Genomic DNA, 23,307 nt, shown 5'->3' on the forward strand with positions numbered 1-23,307 from the left:
AATTTAATTGATATGAAACAATTCTAAGTCCCAGAATAATACTATCCCTGTCGGTTATTTTTGCCTGGCATTATGATTAGGTGGTACTGTTGTTGGGGAAAATGGACCAATATGGTAGACATCCTGCAATGCCAGGGCAGACCATACAATGAAGTAATAATATGCTAATTCCACCAAATTTTCAAATACGTCTCTAAAAATTCATACTGATGAAAAAACCTTTTTCAAATTTACCTCTTGTGAAAAACAGGGGGGAAAAAAATGTTCTCTTTCTTCCAAAAGTTTAAAAGCAAGTTTACTATTAGCAAAAAAATTATTCTAACAACTACAATGTCACTCATGATATCTGAATCATCATTACAACATATCTGTAACACTCAACAGAGATTTGTAAGTGGCATATTCACAATTCTATCCATATGCATATTCTTATTTTTGCCATTACAAAAATGTTAAAGCTATGAAACAATTGTAATAGATATGTCTCTTGTCTTACTTTTCTTCTTTTAAATATTTTATTGATTTCAGAGAGGAAGGGAGAGGGAGAGACAGAAACATCAATGATGAGTGAGAACCAGTAATCAGCTGCCTCCTGCATACCCCACATTGGGGTTCAAGCTCACAATTCCATGCCCCAACTGGAATTGAACTGTGACCTCCTGGTTCTTAGGTGGACACTCAACCACTGAGCCATGCCAGTCGGCTTGTCTTACTTTTCTTAAATGCAAATTTATCCTACATAATAAAAGCCCAGCGACCAAATGGCAGAACAACCAGACGACCAATCGACTAGCCACTTTAACGCACACTGACCATCAAGGGAAAGACGCTCAACACACGAGCTGTCCCCTGGTGGTCAGTGCGTTCCCACAGTGGGAGCACCGCTCGGCTGACCAGGATGGCCCATCAGACATCCCTCGAGGGATCCCAGATTGGAGAGGGTGCAAGATGGGCTGAGGGACACACACACCATGCACAAATTTTGTGCACCAGGCCTCTAGTGTGTTAATAATCTTTACTAATTGAATAACTTACCCTCTTCAATGCTTACATAATTAAACCTTTAAGAAAAACAATTTAGCTCGGCTGATGTGGCTTAGTGGTTGAGCATAGATCCATGGTCCAAGAGATCACTGGTTCGATTCCAGGTGGGAGCACATGCCCAGGTTGTAGACTCAATCACCAGTAGGGGGCGTGCAAGAGGCAGCCAATCAATGTTTCTCATCATTTATGTTTCTTTCATCATCTCCCTTCCTCTCTCCCAAAAATCAGTAAAATCATGTTAAAAAAGGGAAAAGTAATGGTTCCAAATAGCCAAGATAGGGATTAACTTAATAGAGAAAGGTAACTAGGAAAGGGTAGAAGGAGAGCTCTGGAATGCTGGCCAAGTTCTTGTCCTGAGCACTGGTTACATGAGCATTTACTTTTGAAAATTCCTTACATAGTTTTCCTTTATACAAAACAAACTTGTAATTCTTTTTAGAAAAGCTAACCCATAGACACATACAATAAAGTGACAGAGGGAAGGGGGACTGGGGCTGGGTGGAGGTAGGAGGGACATCTATAATAGCATCAACAATAAAAATAAAGTTACAAAAGACAACAAAACCTTTTTTTTCTTTTAAAGAAAATCCTGTCATTTGTCCAACATAGATGCTTAATTACTAGAATAATCCATTTTAAAGTTATCTGATAGTATACTAGTCACCAATCGCAAGAACCACCTGATACACATACTTCCTATGTTAGAGATGAAATTTCAGTTTATACGTAAGAAAAGTCCATAAAAAAAATTCCACATAACTCAAGTTACATCTATTTGCAATCTTTTATGGGGGAAGAGAGAGAACTATAATCAAAATAACTCAATCTTTTAATTACATGGGTTGTCCTCTCCTTTGTTTTTCCTTTCCGAATTTAAATGCATTTTATTTTTAGACAACCTACATGACATGTTTCCTTCTTAAAAACAATGCCTCCACTCCAAATGAATCAAGGTCAAAATAAAAGAAGAGCTCAAGATAACATCAGTCCCATTTGTCCTAAGCTTGGTGTGTGGATGAAAAGCAGCAGCCAGTTACCATGACAGGCGATAGAGCAAACTGCCCAATTTGTTAACATTTTTCCATTTCTAAACCATCCTTAAAGAAAATCACATATGGGGTCACACCATCCTCACAGAAGTCCAGCAGAGCAACCATGCCATCTGGATTCATGTTCTCACCAATAAAGAACTGGTAGTTTTTGAAATTGGCAAGGATGTGCTTGATTTGTTCTGCAGCCCCTGTCATAAAAGGTTTTACTCTTTATGGTCTCTGTTCTTCAAGCTTCCCTTTGATTAATTTCATGTAATCTTTGATGCACTTCTTGTAGGTTTCTTTTGTGAAGCTGGTTTTCTGCAAGTGATGGTTCACGACAATGTCAACACCAGTGATTACTGTGCTTTCAGTACCTTCACCCTCAGGGCCTTCAGCGGAGGCATTTCCACCAATAATGGAGTCATCAATGTTACCCTCCGTCCTACTGACCATCTTCCCCTCTACCTCCAGGCACAGCCTGTCTGCGATCTCCCAGATCTTGTAGATAACGCAGAACATCTATCTCATCAAGGCTGATGAGGTCCCAGTAGATGATCATGATGTTGGCGCTGCCTTAGGAGCACGGAGCTTGGCGGGAGCGTGGTGCGGCAGCTGGAGTGGCGCTGGGGGGGGAGGAGGGAGCGGGCAGAAAAGCTGTCCTCTCTTTTAGTAATCTTTTTAAAAGACTATAACATTTCCTGTCACTAAGTATTCTGTCCTCACTCCACTTACAAGTGTCATTGCCAATAAGCCAAAATCCTATTCCAGGTCCCAAATCCTATCAGACAGGAATATAACATATACAAATATGGCCCCTGTATAAAAAAGAGCTGGCCATACAAAAAAATAAAATTGGAACCTGAAATTTCAAAGGTAAGAAAAAGTTAGGGTAGTTTACTCAGAAAGGAGATCCTAAAGTGGACTATCCTGTTTCCTTTACTTAAAAATGTATTTCGGGCATAAAATGCCCTTTATATTCAGTTTTTATATTAAAATTCTAGTATTCAGAGTTATGACTTCTTACTAAATAATGGGATTGTCCCATTAAAGTTAATTCATGAACTCTGTGACATCCATTTAGGCTAGTTACTCAGAGGCCTGTTGAGAGACAATGCTCTATGGGTCTCTAGCATTTCTGCATGTTATTGTCCACACCTCCCAATCTGAAAAGGAACCCCATTAAACTAAGAACAGCTAACAATAAACAATTTTTTGAATGATTATCATCCATTCATATTTTGATGTAAATTGAATTAAGAGTTTTCTTGAATGCCAAGCTGAGTTTAGTTGCAAAGAAAACTGACTTGGGAGAAATAAGAGTTCAGTTGACTTTCCCTCCCAACATTTTGAAAATTTTCAAAAAAAGAAATTGAAATAACTGCACAGTGAAAAATCATATCCAATTACCTAAATTCTAAAATTAACATTTTGTTCTAATTACTTTGAGATAAACAATCTATCCATCTCTGTCTGCTCATCTATCCATCTTACTTTTTTAACGCATTCTAAAGATATTAGTACACTCACTCCTAAAAACCTAAGCAGGTATATCAACTTGAGTTCTATATTTGGTTTCTGTGAAGAGAATCAAATTTTAACTCAGGATAAAAAGTGGTATACAGTTTACAGCATTTCAGAATAAACTGGCAATGTCCAAGAACATTTAATTCATAAACTCTGTGACATCCATTTAGGCTACTCAGAGGCCTGTTGAGAGACAATACTCTATGGGTCCCCTAGCATTTCTGCATGTTTTTTCAAGTAGAGACACTGACAGTTTTTATGCACACTATCTTTTTAGGAATGTATTAAATAGTGAGCAGTCTTGGGAAATAATTTCTTCCTCCTGGAGAGAGGGTAGGTTTGTGTACAGTCCTGTATACTAAATAAGCTTCCTATGGAAAAAGTCAGGTAGCTTTCCATGCCACCCGTTTTGAAAGATTCAGGTTCCCTGAACTCAAGGTTTCTCACCTCTGATGAAAACCCACCATAAAGGTAGCATCCGCCTAAACTGAAACCCTTTGTGTTGTGGCCATGGAACTTGAGGGGGCAATGGAAACCAACACAAATACAAGCTCATCCTGCTCACAGGCCATGAATAATGGCCTTTGTCTCTAAACCTAGGAGCCCTGTTCATGTCTTCTACCAACACCCACAAAATTGTAGCAGGCTAAAATTTCAGATCCTCCAGTTCTTGACAAGGTTTTTCTGAGTTCTTGGCTATGAATGAGGTACAGACTGAGTTAGTGAACTCTAAATAATTAATACCAGAAAGTGCAATGCACCAAAGCATAAATCTTTGAAGAGAAACATGGCTGACCATACAATTCACATGGCACATAATCTAAACCTCTCTCATAGCACTTTTCGCTTTCTTTTATTATTTATGCACATCTTATCTCACCCAACTAAACTATGAGTTCTTTGTGAAGAAATATTCAACTCATCCCTGAATGAACTGGAATAATTAACACAGGCCTAAAGTTATAGCAGCTGCTAACACATTTGTTGAGTGAATATACACTGGAAGTATGGCAGAATAGTCACATTAATTCTTTTAAACAATATACAACAAAAACTATCAAAAGCATGCATGTTTTGTTTCAAATGCTATGACTCTAGGTGTTCATAAATCATTTATTCCAACATTATGTGTTTCTTCATCCTGGCCGTAACTAAAACAGCATAAGTAAAAATTCTAATGAGTAAGGCTAGATGCTCAGCTCAAATATTAGTATATAAATAATGTAACTATAGCAATGCAATGATGACTACTTCAATGTTTCCATAAGTTTTAGTAAATTAACAGCTGTATCGATGATTAAAACAATTTTGGAGTTACATAAGGGTTATGTTGCTTAATAGTGTCATTCAAGGCTTTACTCTTTAAAGTAAAGTAGGTAAACATTAAGTATTGATTATATAATCAGAAGGGTCTTTTAAATGTGTATATATATTAGCTTAATTTGTTCGTAAAGCCTTTTATTAGTAAAGTCTTGGGGAGGAGAGAAGACTGAAAAGATTCTTCTGAAAAATTTATCTTCTGAGAACATTGTTCAATAGGTTTTTAGCAGTGAGAATAGAACTCAGAAAACAAGACCAAACAATTCATCTTCCCATATAAGTTATAAAAGTAAAAATTTTGTCAAAGAGAAAATGAATTAAACAAAAAACACCATGATGTTCTTAAATGTATGGTAGTCACTGCAATTCATGTCAGATTACCCGAACACTAAAAAATATATATGTAAGTATAAATAAACATAAATATATACAGAGGAAATATATATGGATATGTATAGGTACAAAATAAAAAGCTGTGAAAATGCAGGCTTGTATTCTTACTACATTGTAAACTCATATAGCAAAGCCCTCTCATATTAATGATTCTTATCTTTTCAAGTTATTGTTGAAAGTATTACGTATGCCTCCCCTTCCCCCCACCCCTTTAACCCCCTCTACCCTGCTCTCTTCCCATCCCCCCACACCTCTCCCCAGGCTTTCACTCACTATTGTCTGTGTCCATGGGATATGCATATAAATTCTTAGTAATCTCTTCCCTCCCCACTCTGGGATTCGTCAGTCTGTTCTATGCATGCTTCCATATCTCTGGATCTATTTCGTTCATCAGTTTATTTTGGTTATTAGATTCCCTTTTTAAATTGACATCTCTATTTTTAAAACTGGTAAGTGAATCAAATCATGTCCTTAAAAAGCTCCAATACTGCCTAGCTGGTTTGGCTCAATGGATAGAGCATCAGGCTGTGGGTAGAAGGGTCCTGGGTTCAATACCAGTCAAAGGCACATGCCTGAGTTGTGGGCTCAATCCCCAGGAGGGGGGCATGCAGGAGGCAGCCTATCAATGATTTTCTTTCATCACTGATATTTCTATCATAGCAATGCAATGATGACTACTTCAATGCTTCCATAAGTTTTAGTAAATTAACAGCTGTATCGATGATTAAAACAATTTTGGAGTTACATAAGGGTTATGTTGCTTAATAGTGTCATTCAAGGCTTTACTCTTTAAAATAAAGTAGGTAAACATTAAGTATTGATTATATAATCAGAAGGGTCTTTTAAATGTGTATATCTCTCTGAAATCAATAAAAATATTTTTTAAAAAGCTATAATACAGATAACTTTTCATTCATTTAAATCTAAGTTTTGAAAATAATACCAAATGTTCTTAGTAACCTAGTTATAGAGAACATCCCAAATGCCAGAAAAAAGCAGCTAAGCAAACTATGTTATATTAATGACACATAAGTCATCAAAAATGATATCTATATGGATGTGTCTATAAAAATTAAAGAAACTGGTCTAGATTACTTTTATAAAGTAGATTATGTGTCACAAAGTTGAACATCTGCACAAATCATAAAGTTCAATCTTGTTTAAGCAAGGAATTTTATTATAAAGCATAAACTCATATATAAGAGATTATAAAGATATAAATAAGCAATCTCAATGACACAGGAAATGAAGTATAACTGGCCTCACTAGAAGAGACTGCATTCAGGGGAAATTCATTACTGGGACCACAAAATCTCTTCTGCTTTTCTCTCCCTCTTCTCTCAACTAGCTTGCTTCTACTTGCACATTACTCAAATCTGTCAGTCACTGTCTCCAAGCATATGTGACTTTAAAAGTCTAAAGCCTATCATCATCTATAGTTGTATTTAAAGGAAGAGCACCAAAATTTTGACTAGTCAGTCATCAGCATATATACTGGCTGACCTTGGGTTAGGTGCCCACCACTAAGCCAATCAGCATTGTCTGGGAGAAGAGGGGTCCTATAAATTTGTTGCCTCTTTATAGTCTATGGGCACGGTCCATTCTCAGAGAAATACTTCCAAACAAATCTATCATATTTCTCACAAGAGGCTAACAAAAAGAGTTCAATAAAATTTAAAGCATATATATGTACAGTTAGGATTTGTGAACAGTTACAGGACAGTTATAAATATTTGCTTTCAGATAAACATGGCTTTCTACTTGTCTTTATAGGCCTTGATTTATGAAATGTTACTACATGGTTATGAACATTAGCCTTGTTTCCCATTTACCTTTACATATCTTCCCTTATTGTTTTTAAAAAAAACAAAAACAAATACCACTTAAGACTATGTAAAGGGCTAATTAATGAAAAATTAAATTAATTTAGGAAGGACAAATGAGACTAAAGGCAGCAAGTCTAAGAGTAAAATAATTTGTTTCCTCTATTATAAAAAACACTGAATGTTCATTGTAAAAATCTTGGAAAACCCAGAAAAGTAAAAATATAAAAACAAAAACTACCCAAACCCTAAAGTAGAACAAATGCTCGCTAGCATTTTCTTCCCAAATTTTTTTCTTGCATATATACCATAAATGGGCTCATATTTATGCAACTTTTCAATGTAAGGACAAGGCTATTACCACCAGTCAACTTAACATTACTAAAAGTAAGACAATCAGCCCAGCAGGTGTGGCTCAACGGTTGAGTGTCAAACTCTGAACCAGGAGGTCATGGTTCCATTCCCGGTCAGGGCACATGCCCAGGTTGCAGGCTTGATCCCTAGCAGGGGGCATGCAGGAGGCAGCTGATCAATAATTCTCTCTCATTGTTGATGTTTCTCTCTCCTTCTCCCATCCTCTGAAATCGATAAAAATTTATTTTTTTAATGAAAAAGGTAAAGCACAAAGAATAAACAATGTACGTATCTACAGACTAGACTCTCTTCAAAATTTTGTAGTTCCAGAAAAGGTATGGAATTTTCAGCTCTCATTATCACATTACATAGTATTTACACTCACATACTATGTAATGTGATAATTTTACACATTACATAGTATGTGAGTGTATTATTATCCATCCATTTTTAAAGTGAGAGATAGGACCAGATGATTTTTTTGGATCTTATTCTGGTCCTAAAGATAGTAAAACTATATGACAGTTGAGTAAAAAAGAAAACATTTTTCTATGAAGTGGGGAAATATCATAGATAATTAGGAAACCTTAATTAAATTCTTTAAAGTTTGAGGTTTTGATATTGTTATTGTTGATAATTTTGTTGTTGGGTGGCTGTACTAAGCTACCTTTTAAATTTCCTTTAAGTAAGATCTTCCTTAATCAAGCAGAGATGGTCTGTAAAGAAAGTCTAATCTGTTAGCAAGCAACCTTTTTTCTCAGAGGCTCTTCCTGACCTTTTTCCTGTTGCTTTTATATCTTATCTTGACTGGCCAGTAAAGTCTTATCTGCCTTTCAGAGGGGATAGTAGTTCATCTAGGATGGATCTTGCTTTCTTTTAACCGTAAAAAAGTTGTTTTAAAAGAAAAAAAAAATGTTTTCTGGCTTATAGTGTACAGACAACAAAATATAATATTATTTTGTATTTCTACTAAAAAATCCTTGTAAAAAAATTAAGTGTAAGAGAGGGGCTGTTATTTGCAAATGCTTGTCTACCAGGTTTATTATAAATGAAATATGATTGAAATTACTTAATAAGAATTTTAAAACTTATTATGAAAACTTTTCAAACATTCATAAAAAAATTCTAATGAATCTCTATGAACTTAATTCACAACTTCATATCCTTGTCTAATATTAGCATTTTACCATGTTTGCTTTTTTTGCTGCGATATGCTATCATAATATTTCAAGCCTAAATAGTTGAGCTTGCACTTCTAGGGGAAAAAACTTTAAATATATAGCCGAAACCGGTTTGGCTCAATGGATAGAGCGTCGGCTTGGGGACTGAAAAAGGACCCGGGTTCGATTCTGGTCAAGAGCATGTACCTTGGTTGTGGGCATATCCCCAGTGGGGGGTGTGCAGGAGGCGGCTGATCCGATGTTTCTAACTATCTCTCTCCCTTCCTCTCTGTACAAAATCAACAAAATATATTTTAAAATATTTATATATTTATAATATATATTTATATTTATATAAATATATATATTTATATAAATATATATTTATATTTATATTTAATTTAATTTCTATATAATAAAATATATAAATTAAAATATTTATATATTTATATATAAAATATTTATATAATTTATATATATTTATATGTAAATATATATTTACATATAATCATGACACCACTGTTGCTAAATAAAACCAAAAATAATTCTTTAATATCATCTAACATTTAAATCTATTGGAATTTTCCCAATGTAACTGGTTTTTTTGTTGTTGGCTTGTTCAGCCTGTGCATTGTAGCCAAGATTTCTTAATCTTAACAGTACCTCCCCCACCCAGCTTTTTTTTTTTTAATCATGCCATTTACTTGGTGAAAAAAAATCAGTTAAAAGACATCCAATACTAATAACATGGGAATTATAGGAGAAATCACCTGTTTTAGTAATGCGATCAATGTTTATTAGGCAATCATCCCATGCCAGATCTTGTTACAATGGATTTCAAAATAAAAGAAATGGATGACCTCAAGTAGTCAACAGCACAGTTTAGAAGAGAAAAATATGTGAGCATAAATACTATGTAACGTGTTAAGTGCTGTCGTTCAGGTTCAGGTAAGGACAAACTTCGATAGTGCGTGAAGAAGGCAGTGACCAACTCAAGACTGGAAGAATCAAACACTTCACAAGAGGAAGTGGGTAGACTGCCTGACAGGTAAGAAGAACAATACTCTATAAACAGAGCATGTGCAGTCTTCCAACAGCTTAAAGTGTTTAGGAAAATGGTTTCATATAACCAAAACTATGGATAGAAGAGAAATGAAGAAGCAGGGAATGGATTTTGAACTTAAAATGTTAAGCGCATAATGGGAAAACATTGCAGATTCTTTAACCAAGGGAACAGCAACATGTTTTCATTTTTCAAAGGATAGTTCTAGCAGAAGTGTGGAAGACAGGCTGGAGAGAGAGAGGGATACTAGAGATAAAAGGCACCAGGTCTGGTGTCGAGTAGATAAAAGATAATCACTTGAAATTAAGAGATTATCCAAAGTCCAGAACTTTCCCTGAGTAACACATTCCTATAACCAAATGCCTACTAGTCACCTCTTCATTAATATGTTGAAAGAACCTAAACATATCATATCTAATGAGTCATGGTCTTCCTACCATCCTCCCACACATCCCCAAATAAAACAAATACATTTGGTCCTTATCCAGACATAGGTTTCTTCGTTTCTTCCCTCAATGCATAACACCATCATTCCTCCAGTTATTTCAGAAATATCAGTAAGCCTGAAATCTAGAGACATCCAAGATACCTCTACTCTGATTACACATATCAAATAGACCACCAAGTCTCATTGGTTTATATCTCTAAATTTTCATCAGTCCAAGTTGTCACCTCTTGCCTGGATTGCAATGAGGCCTAATTCACCTCTATCTCCCAACTATTATTACTTCAGATTGCTACCAGAATCATATTTGTTTAAAAACAAATGTGACATCACTCCATTCCCTCTACCTCTACTATTCTACCCTATCCCACCCCCAACTTAAAATCCCTCAGTGGGTTAGGATAAAAAGGAACTCCTTACTTCACCTACTAAACCAACATCACATCCATCTTGTTTATTTCTAATAATATCCTGTTTCCCCGAAAATAAGACAGTGTCTTATATTAATTTTTTCTCCCAAAGTTGCACTAGGTCTTATTTTCAGGGGATGTCTTATCTTTCCATGCGCTATGTCTTATTTTCGGAGGATGTCTTATTTTCGGGGAAACACGGTATTACCATCACACACTGAGTCTTTCAGCCTGGTAAATAACATAAAACGTTATTAACACGTTCAATATTATGTTAAATAACACGTAAATATTTCATGTTCCCTCCCGCCACAGGATCTTTCTAGTGCATTTTCCTTTCTTCCTCACCCAGGTAACTTCTACTCATTCTTAGGAATTCTTAGTCCAATTGTGATAGCCTTCCCAGACCAGATCAAAGTCTACTATTTTATATTCTGACAGCTACATTTTCTTCTTCTGATTATATAGTGTCTATCGCTCCCCTTAGAATAGCTTCATGAAAAAAAAATTTTTATTTTACCCAAAACTGTAGTTCCAACAATGATTTACCATGCATTACACAAAACAAAAACTCAAATCTTTATTGTATAACTGAATGAATTACAACAAATTTAAAAATATATACACATTACGGGAAATAGGTTCAAGAGCTATCTCTGGGGTGTAAAAATGAAGACTTTAATTATTAGATGTGCAGAGTATTTCTGGTATGAGTAATGATGATACAACTAACTTAAATAATATAAGAAGAACCCTGGTTGGTTTGGCTCAGTGGATAGAACCTCAGCCTTCGGACTAAAGGGTTGCTGGTGTGATTCTAGTCAAGGGCACATGCCCGCCCAGGTTGCAGGCTCTATACCCAGTAGGGGGCATGCAGGAGGCAGCCAATCAATTCTCATCATTGATGTTTCTGTCTCTGTCTCTGTCTCTCTCTCTCTCTCTCTCTCCCTTCCTCTTTGAAATCAATAAAAATATATTTTTTAAGTATATATTAGAAGAGTAGGCTTGGGTAGTAAAAAAAACCAATGTGAATTTGAGATGTCTGAATAACATTCAAATCCAGACAATCAATAATTAATTAGAATTTATTCCAAAACTGATGGCAAAGTCTGAATTAAAATACAGATTAGAGTGTGTAATAATGTGTACAATAAAGAAGGAAAAGAAAAACCCTCAAAACAATGAGACTGAACAAAGAAAGTTCAGAGATAAGACTGAAACCAACTCAGAAGCTCCGAAACATTAGCATTTAAGGAAAAAGGCCACAAATGAGACAAAACTACGAGTAGATAGGACACACACACACACACACACACACACACACACATTATACAATAAAATACAATAGTAAAAATATTAGGGACAAAAACAGTCCCTTACATGTAATGAATTTCCAATGTGAGGTTTAAGTCAGATTGGAAATCACTGCCCGGTTTTAAACAATAGAATCTGAAAATATCTACTACTTTTTCTTTACTAATGTAAGAACTCTTTGATTCTAAATGAATGTCCTCACTTAGTGTTGAACTGTGCATTAGAATACAGAAAGAATTCCATTATAGCAAACTACCTTTGACTAAATAAGTTTGAGGAAGGAATCAAATGACACCAAGTGTCACCTCCTAATTCATCCTACTCCTCCTCCACTTTTCCAAACCTCCCATTATGCATCTTTAAACAGAAGAACACAGCAAGCCATTAGCCACACATTTTCTACATCCGTGCAAACCATCACTCCCTTGCCCAACACTCTACTCTGCCCCCCACAACTGAAAACAAAGCTTTTACTAGAAAGTTTCCTAAAGGAATGGGTGAGGGGGATGGGAAGGAAGGGCCTTCTTTCCTCAACTTGTTTTACCTCCATCGATATACTGTCTGTCTCCCTCATTAGACTCCAAGTTCTTCAAGGGCATTTTACTGTTTTTTAACTGTATGCTTTCTCCACTAAACCACAAACTGAATCTTATCTACACCTTGCTTACCACTGCATCCCAAAATAGTAGCTGATACCTGCTGAATGAATTACTCAGTTTAATACTCATAAATATCAGGATAGCTCAAAGCTTTCAGTAAATAAATGACCCAACTGAATCTGTGTCCCTAAACTTTTCAATGAAACACTTTTTTAAAATCAGTCTTAAAAGGTAGCCATTGATGTCCAAACTTTTTTAAATGAGACTTGTTAATTACTTTCATCCATGACACTAGACCAACCTGTTCTAACATCAGAGCTACTAATTCTTCAGTATCTAAAATAAGTGAAATATATAGGTAAGTCATTGTCTAGGGCTTTTCGTTGTTTAACAGTTTCTTACTATAACAATTACAACTTCTCTAGAGAGAAAGCCTCAAACTTTGTGGAAATTTCCTGGCCTAAAACTAGTTTTAAAGGCTTCTAGGTCCTTAATAGCAATACACACATGGTTATCCAGTAGAGGAAATTTCCTCTCTGTAAACTCAGCCTGTCAGAAAGTAAATGCAAAGGAGTTAAGTTCTGAAACAAATTTAATGCTTATCCAGAGGCATTTTTTTTTCAGCTAAAACTATATAAAATCATCCACATATAAACTTGATATAATGCATAGTGCCCCTCAAAATTATTTTGTAGTTTTAAAACCAAATCTTTGTCTAACAAGCAGCTCACAGACATTTCCACTCAGAAATTTGCAAATGCCCTGCAATGCTTACAAAAATAAAGGAATTATTATAATATTACTCTCACAAAATACCTGAATACAATGTTTTAAAATTTCTAAAACTAAAAATTTTCCATTGTAAAATCAATTTTCTTTTGGACTCGATCTTGTACACTAAAAAAAAAAAATCAACATTTTTAAGCAGTGGGGTGGCTTATACACTTCACAACAACTGTTCTCTCTTCGTGGTTACTGAAACTGAAATACACAATCCTGAGTCCTCCAAATGGGAACTTACTCTTTAACCGAAGATAGGAAGGAATCTGCTTTCTATTTGGGATCTTCACACGCTTTTACTATGTACTTCTAAAAAAAGGAACTCTCCAGTTTAACTCTCTACCCTAAGGTACCCTTACATATTAAAAAAGCAAAGGGGCCAAAGAGCCCCCTTAGATTCCTCCGATGACCACCAAGTCCGATCAGTGCCTGTGGGCATTGCTGCAACAACATAAATCAACGGTGCTCGAAGCCCAGTGACAACCTTATCCGCCTTCCCGAGCGCGCGGGGGGGAGGGGGGGGGGGGTGTTGAGAAACCACACACGTAAAGGCAAAAGCCACACACACCGAAGACTCCGCTGCAAAAGAGCTCAATGGAAAGGGCTCTAAAACGCGGGCAGAAAAAGCACCAGGTCTGCCTGCCCTTAGGCCGAGGGTAAGCCGAAATGCCCCAGCCCAGGACCAGGAGGCGCCTACTAGTCACCTACTACCGTCCCTTCTGGGGCTGACGCAGAGCCTCCGGCCCGCACGCGCCTGGGTCTCCGCCAGCAGCGCCGGGGAAGCCAGAGCCGGGAGACTCTCCGGGCTCCTCCGCCTCCCTCGCTCGCGACGGACCTGACAGCCGACTAAATACACGGGGCAGGAAGGTAGGTGAGCCAACAGCCTCGGCGAGAACCGAGGGCGAGCTCCACCCAGCCCTTCCCGCGAGGTGGATGGAGGCAGCGAGGGCCGATTCTCTCTCTCGGAACCGTGTCCAGGGGCCGCCGCTCGCCTCGCCCCTCGCCTCCCGCCTCCCGCCTCCTGACAAGCCGCGCGGGCGGCGGACGCACTTGCGCCCGTCCCCGGAGCCCCCTTCCCACCGCAGACCCCGAGCGCACGCGGTTAAGGTCACCACTCACCCACGCCCTCCCAGACCACGCCCGGCGCTCCTCGGGGGCCAAGGACAAGTGCCAGGCGCGGGCAGCGGCGCGGGCAGCGCCAGGAGGCGCCCCCGCGGGACCGCAAGATGGCGGCGGCGGCGGCGGCGGCAGAGCCAGGCCCCTCCGCCTTCTCCTGGGCCGCAGCGCGCACCGAGATGCGGGCGGGCAGGAGAGGGACAGGGACAGGGACAGGGCCCCGGGCGCGGGGCAGGCCGGCCGGGCGCCGGAGCGAGGTTCCGCCCGAGGATGGAAGCGCCGGGGCGTGGGGGGAGGGGTCGCCCGCCGGGGCCCCGGCCGCAGACATTCCCTCCACGCCCATCATCCGCTCCCAATCCAGCCCCTCCGCCCGCCGCAGCCCGGTCTGGGGCTGCCTGCTTCCCGACCTTACCTTTGAATTTGAGGTCTGTGGGAGGGTCGAGGACCAGGATCTGCTCGTGCTTCGCCATGGCCCCAGAGGCGGACGCCATCAGAGAGACAGCGCAGAGCGGGGGCGCGCCCGCGGCGGCGGCGGCGGCGGCTTGCTGGCTGGCTGGCTGGCCGGCTGGCTGGGGACGATGGCGGCGACGGCTCAGTGCCGAGCTCTACGCTGGGGTCAGCTCACGGCTCCCGCAGCCCAACGCCTGCCGCTATGAGGCCGGTGGTTGAGCAGCCCGCTGGTCCAGCAGCTCGGGGTCTCACAACTGACTCAACCCCACACCAGCCGCCCGGCCACGCGCACTGCGATCCTCGGTGCCCCACGTGATGACTCCTTGCGTGCCGACGTGCGCGCCCCCGCGGCCGGGAGCCCCTAGCGCACGTCCCGCCCTCGCGTCATGGCCTACGGGGCGCGGGCTGGTGCGCCTGCGCACTCCCGGCCTCACCGCCGCTAGGAGTAATTCCCCCCCACACCCCCAGCTGTCAAGGGAACGGGTGTGGGCAGAGGGCGGAGCTAAGCTCCAGGGGATCGACGCGGTGAGCACCGCAGAGCTAAGGGGCCACAATCCTCGGTCACGTTTTAGCTCCTCTTACGAAGCTGGGGAACTCGCCGTGGCAATACAACGCCATCTTCCAAGTGGGAATGCCTAATAAAAGTCAAGACTCATTCAAAACTCCCAGCATGCTCCACGCGGGGGCGGAGCCTCCGCCCAGGGCCTGGTCCCTTTGCGGCACGGCGCGGTGCTTGCTGGGAGTTGTAGTAGTGGTTGGTTGTGGGCGGGAAAGAGACCGAGGTCCGTTGAAGGCGTGTGGGGTGGGGCGCGCTGACACTCCTTTTGGCTCCTGGAGAGCGTCTCTGGTTTGCGCTAAAAAGAAATAAATAACTTGGAGACTGGTCCGAGGTCCCCTAGTAAGAAATAAAATAAAAAAAATTATCTGCGGAAATCACGCCGGGATTTTTCGGTTTGTTCTTTGATTCTATCTGTCCTTCTATTGGTGGAAGTAAATTCTCTGTCGTATTCCAATCCAACCTCTCCTGCTTCCTGAAAAAAAGATGAGGAAACACATCTCGTTTAAGGAGCAAACGCGCCGGTGGGGAAATCTGATAAGCTAGAAATAAAAGTCAAAATCTACAGCATTCAGTTGCTATAGTCTGTTCTCCGTTTTGGTTAATGATAAGCCCAAACCAAAACAGTTGTCTCGTTCACATATTAGAAATGAATTCCATCTGCATCGTTTACGGGAGCATGTAGCAAACTGAAAAAAAATCGCAGCAGCAAAGTTGCTGACAAATCTTTAACGGATTGACAAGGTAATCGGGGACAGGAACATTCAATGGAAAAAAAAATGCACATGCTGTAAAGAAACCTTTATAGTAATACCCGGATTTAAATCCCTAGAAGCACCACGAAACAGAGGATATATTGGTGCTGCTGCCATGAAAGAGCAGCCCAGTTTTTCTGAAAAATAAATGAGACAAATGGAGCAGTAGTCTGGGCGTAGACACAAAGTATACCTGGGAATAGCCCTCCTGAATAGCTAACCTAGCATTCATAGAAGACTGTGCTACACAAGAGTCATGTATCTTCAGCCATGAAAAACCTCGGATGATAGGAGCGCTTAAATCATTTGAAAAGCATATTCTAAGTGTATCTTTACTTTGATTTCTTTTTATTCACAAATTTATTTTGGAATTTCAATGATTATTAAGAGTATACAAAAATTGTATGTTTATAGCCGAAACCGGTTTGGCTCAATGGATAGAGCGTCAGCTTGGGGACTGAAGGGACCCGGGTTCGATTCTGGTCAAGGGCATGTACCTTGGTTGCAGGCATATCCCCAGTAGGGGGTGTGCAGGAGGCAGCTGATATCCCCGGTGGGGGGTGTGCAAGAGGCAGCTGATCGATGACTCTCCCTCATCAATGTTTCTAGCTCTCTCTCTCTCTCCCTTCCTCTCTGTATAAAATCAATAAAAAAATAAAAAAATTGTATGTTTATAAAGAGGGAGTTTAGGATTTTTTTAAAGTTGAGTTTGACATTCAGGCACAGGATGGTGTCCCATATATGTGTATTTATAAACTGGCAACCCTAAAAATAACACAAAATCCTTTTTTTTTCTTTTTTTCTTTTTTCCTTGCCTAAGAACTCTTATCCATGGGCAAATTAGCCTGGGCTGAACTGGCTCTTGCTTCTCCACAGCTAGATGGACACTTCATAAGGAAATCTCCAATCTGCACACAGCCAATTCACATGTATAACATACTGAGAAAGATCCCAGTCACTCTTTTATGGGACAATGACTGCCCATTCACCCTGAATTCAATAGGAAGCTGAAATGGGATGTATTCCAGTTTCCAGTCTATGTGTCATTAAGAAACATCTGCTGATGTAAGCTGTGACCTTTGGAATCAATTGTCTTTTTCTCTTCGTAATATTGTTTCAAAAATCATATAGGCATAATCTTAATGTGGCTATGAATTTAAATATGTGGTAGTCTACTAGTAAGAATACATGAAATGATTTTTGGAATAATTCTCCTATTCTATTTGAGAGCATTGCATTAATAATGACTCAGAGCCCTCCTGAATCATCCACCCCTCATTAAATAGTGGTTTGTGCTTGGGTGTTTATTAATACCTTTCTTCTAACAGTTCAAAGAACTTTATAAACATTATCACATACTACTCAGAACAACCTTATAACAGGAAGTGTTATTTTTATTGTTAAATATGAAAATAAAAACACAGGTGAGAGCATCTTATGTCAGGAATAGAGCTAAACTCTGGGGAGAAACTCACCCAGTTTTTCATTCTGTGCATTTGTGTCCTTTCTGAAGCCACAATAAAATGCCAAGAGTGATTAAGGAAACAATTTACAATGTAATTGATTTCTCTATGGTTTAAAAGTTAAGCTTGGAATAGAGAAACAAGGGGCCCAATGTTCATTTTTGTATTGATTAATGCAGCATATAGTGGTCTCTGATATATTAGCATGAAAACACATACTCAAACATATTTCTCTAGATTCAAGTTTTCCTGAATCTAAGAGTCATGAAGGCCTTGAATATTACTTCAACCTACTTGATTACTAATAGTAGTCACCTTTGGACAAATTATCTCTTATAGCTTTGGCAAAGATAAAAAACATACTTATTTTCAGTACAAATGGTAACAAAGTATACCTTGTCCAATAGTAAAATTTAACATGTCTAAAACATTGAGGTTCTCTATATTTATGAATACATTTTTATCAGTTCTTTTTATCAGTTCTCTGCATAATTCAGTTCAGTAAACATTTATTTCTTTAATGTTTTTATTAATTTGAGAGAGAAGGGAAAAGGATAGAGAGATAGAAATATCAATGAGGAAGAAACATTTTTTGAAAATATGTTTTTATTGATTTCAGAGAGGAAGGGAGAGGGAGAGAGAGAGAAACATCAAAGATGAGAGAATCATTGACCAGCTGTCTCCTGCATTCCTTGTACTGGGGATCGAGCCTGCAACCCAACCCTTTAGTCCACTGATGCTCTATCCACTGAACCAAAGCAGCATACTTTCAATAAGTATTGAGGCAGTAAATGAGTACAAACTTTTTTTCTGAAATGCCGGATTCAAATCCTGTTCTCCACTATGTGGTCTTTGCCACTTACTTCACTACTCTGTGCTTGTTCTATGTTGCCAGGGCTGACCGGCAGACCTAAGTGATGGATGAACAGATTTCTCTGACATACAATTCTGTGAGAGGGCTAAGGGACTGTTTTACTTTAGAAGTAAAAAGCAGTCCTGTTCGCCTACCCTCTTAGGCTTTTATTGTCACAACAGCTTGAACTAAAATTAACCTCTAGATACAATTAGCAGGGTACTTGAGGAAGTGTATGCTTCCACAAGGTCAGGTCTTTAAAGACTACACATAGACACTAGCAAAACGGGGCATCGGAATTGTTTGGAAAAGTCTAGGTAGGGGCTGCTGCCTTCGGCAAGATCCCTCAGAGGCCTCTGACCTTTCAAAGATCCCTCCATCTAGACCTTCCAACCAAACCCTGTGCTCCCCCACACTCCATCTGTCAATTGGGGTGAATAATACCTACATCTGAGGTTTCTTTAAAAAAAATAAATTATTTACTCTACAGGAAGAGCTTAAACTAGTGCGTGGTTCCAGGACTGTTACCTTATTAATGTTAAATTATTGCTACGTGCCTGGCAATAAACCAAGAGACATGGTTTCAGCCCTTTCAAGCTTACATTCAAGCAGGAGAGGCAAACATGGCTCTTCGGCATTCAGGATTCTGTTCTTGAAATAAGTTCAACCAGTGAATTACACTCATGTGATGCTGGAAAGTTCTTCGTGAGAGGGAGGGGGCCAGTGTTCTGTGCCTTCTGGCTGCTTTCCTGCTGAGGAAGGAGCACAGAGACGGAGGCTTACTGCTCAGCATTCCAGCACCCATGTACTAGTACTAGTACTAGCTTCCTGGATAGCAAGAGGCAATGAGTTGCTGCAGAGTCAGCAGAAGCATGGTTCCTTCTGGAATCCAGCTTCCTGTTCCTTGGGTCAGAAGTAAGCAGTGCACCTCAAAGGTGGCAGCTGCCCTGGGGGTGCAGTTCAGTCTTGCCCTGGGAGGCATTCCTAGAGAGCCTGGTGTAGAGCCTGCTCTCCCACCCCGCTCCAGCATTTAACAAGCACCTCATTTCCTTTGTTGTGTTGCTTCCTGCTTCTGATCTTAGGGTGCTACAGAGAGACAAGTGTCAGGGAAGCCAAGAGTGGGTCAAGAAGGTGGTCAAAGGTGTAGAAATCTACTGAATTGTGCTATAAAGTGAGGACTGGAAACCTTCCACCTGACAGAGGAACAGGATGCTGGAAGCAAAATCTAATTGAAACAGTCACTCCACACAAAGAGCTCTTTCTCAAACGGATGGATGTGCTAGAGAGTGATAGCCAACTGAAATGTGCACAAGGTCAGTGCATATCAGAGGGAGGCAATACTTGTATCAACGTGGTTGTGTTGATGTGCTTATTGTAGCATTTTTGTCAAACTTCTGTGAGAAATATAAATTCTAAGACAAGGCGGATGGAAGCTTCGCCAGATAAAATCAAGTCTGAAAGAAGAAGAATTAGAAAAAGACTTATTCTGGGGATGTTTGTTTGTATGACCACTTAAAGCAGGTAAAGTATAAATGAATGACCTTTGTATATGAAAAATAATTTGAATAATATGTGTTTTCTCAATCTTATATACTGTGAAAGCAATACCTGCTTATTGTAACTAGTGACACAATCCAAAAGCAAATGAATTAAGTTTCCTCTTACACTTCCCGACTTCCACTCCACTGAGGATAACCAGTGTTAATTGCCTGAATTGTATATCACTCCCTAACTTTATCCATACTTATAAAAACATACCTAGTTTGTATTGGATTTTTTCACTTGGTATACCCTGGAAACCCCTTATAATAATTCATAGGGCACTTCCTCATTCTTTTTTATTTGTGGTGTTACTTAACTACTGTTGACCCTTGAGTATTGCAGAAGTTAGAAGTGCCAAAAAATTTATTTATAACTTTTTACTCCCCCAAATTTTAACTACTAATAGCCTACTTTTGACCAGAAGCCTAACTGATAACATAAATAGTAAATTAACACATATTTTGTATGGTGTATGTATTATACACTGTTTTCTTACAATAAAGTCAGCTAGAGAAAAGGAAGTTTTATTAAGAAAATCATAAATAAATGCATATTAGCATAACCAATGGACACAGACACTGGAGCGGTGTGCGCTGCCCGGGGGGGGGGGGGGGGGGAATAGCTTGGGGGCCAGGGTCAAGTGGGGAAAAAAGGAGAAATATGTAAAACTTTAGACAACAAATACATTTTTTAAAAATCATAAGTAAGAGAGCATATATTTACAATATTTATTTTAAAAATTCTGTATATACGTGAACCTTCCCAGTTCAAACTTGTGTTGTTCAAGGATCAACTGTGCTTTCCTATGTATAAGCACTTAGGCCCTTCCCAATAACTGGCAATAATTAATCAATGATCCAATGAATAACCTTGTACATACGTATTTTCACTTGGTTGGAGGTGTATGTGCAAGATAGATCCCTAACAGTGGGATTTTTAGGAAAAAAGGTAACTGTATAAGTACTTCTAGTTACCGATCAATTTCTTTCCATTTTGCTTTATTTTTTCTCCACCAGAAGCTATGTGTTTCAGAGACTACTCTGTCAAATCAAGCATATTTAAAATTCTCTTGTCCATATTCTGAACTCCAGACACTATTTTACTGGTTTCAGACTTAGAAAGGACCTAGTCTTTTCGGCAGAGGGCTTTAGATCAACTTTTTCCCCATTGCTAACTCCCTTCATCTCTTTTCCATGCAGTTTTTCTCACCTGTCTTTGCTCACCACAAAGCCTTGCAGTGGGTGATTGTAGGTCAGGAACATGAGAGACTCACCTGGCATTTTCACCTCCTCTGTTTTTGTTGTTATTGTTTTTTGTCCATCCTTAAATGTGGCTGTAATATGACCACCCACCCATTGGCACCCATATACTAGCTGACATTTGTAAACCAAGCTTGAGTGCTTTTCTTTTCTTTCAGCTGATTGTACAAAACTCCCACGTGGCCAAGGATATGAGCCTGGGGGTGGGTAGTGGGGAGGCAACCACCATGAGTGACTTAGGGTTTGGGTTACCTGTTTGTGTATGTTGTTTACTTGTGCTCTCTTTTCCTGTTTGGGCTCAATCCCAAATGTGTCGTTCCCATCTCACAATGAACTGCTCTGGGCTCTCTCTGACTTTATGACTTGGTGGGTCTGACAGAAATTCTTATGACAGGGGTGTTCATAAGGTGCAGCCCCAGATACATAGTTACTTGGTGCCCCAGTAACACACCAGAATCTGTTTTTCAAAAGATGAGGGATTCTCTGCAGCAGGTGATTTGGTCATGCTCCAGAACACCAGAGCTTGTCATCAACATCAACAAGTGCTGCTGCATCTTTTCTCACCATGGACACTTCCAACACCACAGACTCTGCTGGATTTTATGGGCCACATAGCAAGGCTCAAAGCCCCACTCAGAGTTGGCAACCTTCCTTCTGTGTCATCTGAGTTGGAGCAGTATTCCCAGTGTGAAATAGGTTACATCCAGAAACCAAGGAGACCTCTCACATACTGTGCTTCCTTTTTTTGTGGTAGGGGATGCAAGAATAAGAATTTGGAGAAGATATCCGAGCACACCTCTAATCCCTGGAACCTCCAAACACTTTCCTGAAGAGGCAAGTTTCTGAATCTCCACCATCTTCCCAAGGCCTGCAGTACACTAGCCCATCTTGCTGTCCTGCTTGGTCAGCATGATGTCATCGATGTGATGGATCACTGTGATATACCACAGGATGTCCAGACAGTATCAATTTCTTCGTACTATAATGTAACAAAAGATGGAAAAGTGCACAGTGCCCTGGAGCAAAACAGTAAATGAATATTGTTGTCTGTTCAACGTGAATACAAATTGTTTCTCTTCAGAATAGAAGAGAACACATTTGCCAAGTCAGTGACCACAGATCATGAATAATAAGGCCTTATTAATCTGCTTTAGCAACAATGCTGCTCTGTTCAGCAGCTGTGATGGAGCTACAGCTTGGTTAAGTTTGTGGTATTCTGCCATTGGGTTTCTGCAGGTTCCAGAACAGCTAGTCAAAAGGAGACATGATAAGAGGCACTACAGTCTGTAGCTTTTCATGCTTTAATAGAGGCTTAACCTTATAGCCCTCCCTCATTCCTTCCTAGGTAGCTCATGGGCTATGGGAGGGGCAGCAAGTGCTGCCAAAACAAGGTGAAACTCACAAGAACATTGTAGACATGTTGGCCACTACCCTTGTTTTGATCTCACTATAAAATAAAGCCTCGGCTTGCAGGCTGGGTCTTCTGTGTCCTCATTCAGGCATGGGAGATCCACCGACCCCCAACTGTATTCTCTTTGTCTATCTTCTTTAATCCTCAGGCTCACCAAACCCTTGGCTGTGCTGGTGCAGCACACTGAGCCAAACTGGCTAGGACTTTTAAACCACCATCCTATTAACTAATTTACAGTGAGAATGGTAAGCATCATCTAGTTACAGCTATCCAGTTGCTGAAAATTCCACAATCAATATGATTTTAGATTTCTGGTGTAAATGATCTATTTAGAAAAGAAACATGAAGGGTATTGCTAGGGCAGCACTCAAATGCTAAAATCTTATTCTTTCTGGCCATGGTCCTCAAAGTCAGGGTGATCCAACTCTACTTCCTACCTCTGCCCCCTTTATTCCATGGTTGTCCCAGATAACAACTCTTCCTCTTCCCACATCTTCCCTACATCATCTCACCTGAGCCCATTTTGTCTCCACACCCAGGAACCTGATTCTGACTTTTACACCCTCTGCTCAACCCTATGGTTTGGCAACTTCTGCAGCTCTCTCCTGATTTCTTGGGTCTCACCCACAGTGCTTCATG

At 40.0% G+C, this 23,307-nt stretch overlaps 1 protein-coding gene and 1 pseudogene across 2 annotated transcripts in view; both read right to left on the minus strand.

The window, feature by feature from the left end:
- VAPA (VAMP associated protein A) overlaps nt 1–15,166 on the minus strand; it is a 42,400-nt gene extending 27,234 nt beyond the window's left edge. Inside the window, exon 1 of one of the 2 annotated variants that reach the window (XM_036419530.2) lies at nt 14,792–15,166. In XM_036419530.2, coding sequence (XP_036275423.1) covers nt 14,792–14,870 — 79 coding nt within the window. In that variant the 5' untranslated portion in view covers nt 14,871–15,166. The remainder of the gene's footprint in view (nt 1–14,791) is intronic. The other variant, XM_036419531.2, reaches the window with a different exon arrangement.
- Nucleotides 1,914–2,652, minus strand: LOC118708312 (annotated as a pseudogene).
- Nucleotides 15,167–23,307: the final 8,141 nt, after the last annotated feature.

Source organism: Pipistrellus kuhlii, unplaced genomic scaffold, assembly GCF_014108245.1.
Source record: "Pipistrellus kuhlii isolate mPipKuh1 unplaced genomic scaffold, mPipKuh1.p scaffold_m20_p_6, whole genome shotgun sequence".
Lineage (NCBI taxonomy): Eukaryota > Metazoa > Chordata > Mammalia > Chiroptera > Vespertilionidae > Pipistrellus > Pipistrellus kuhlii.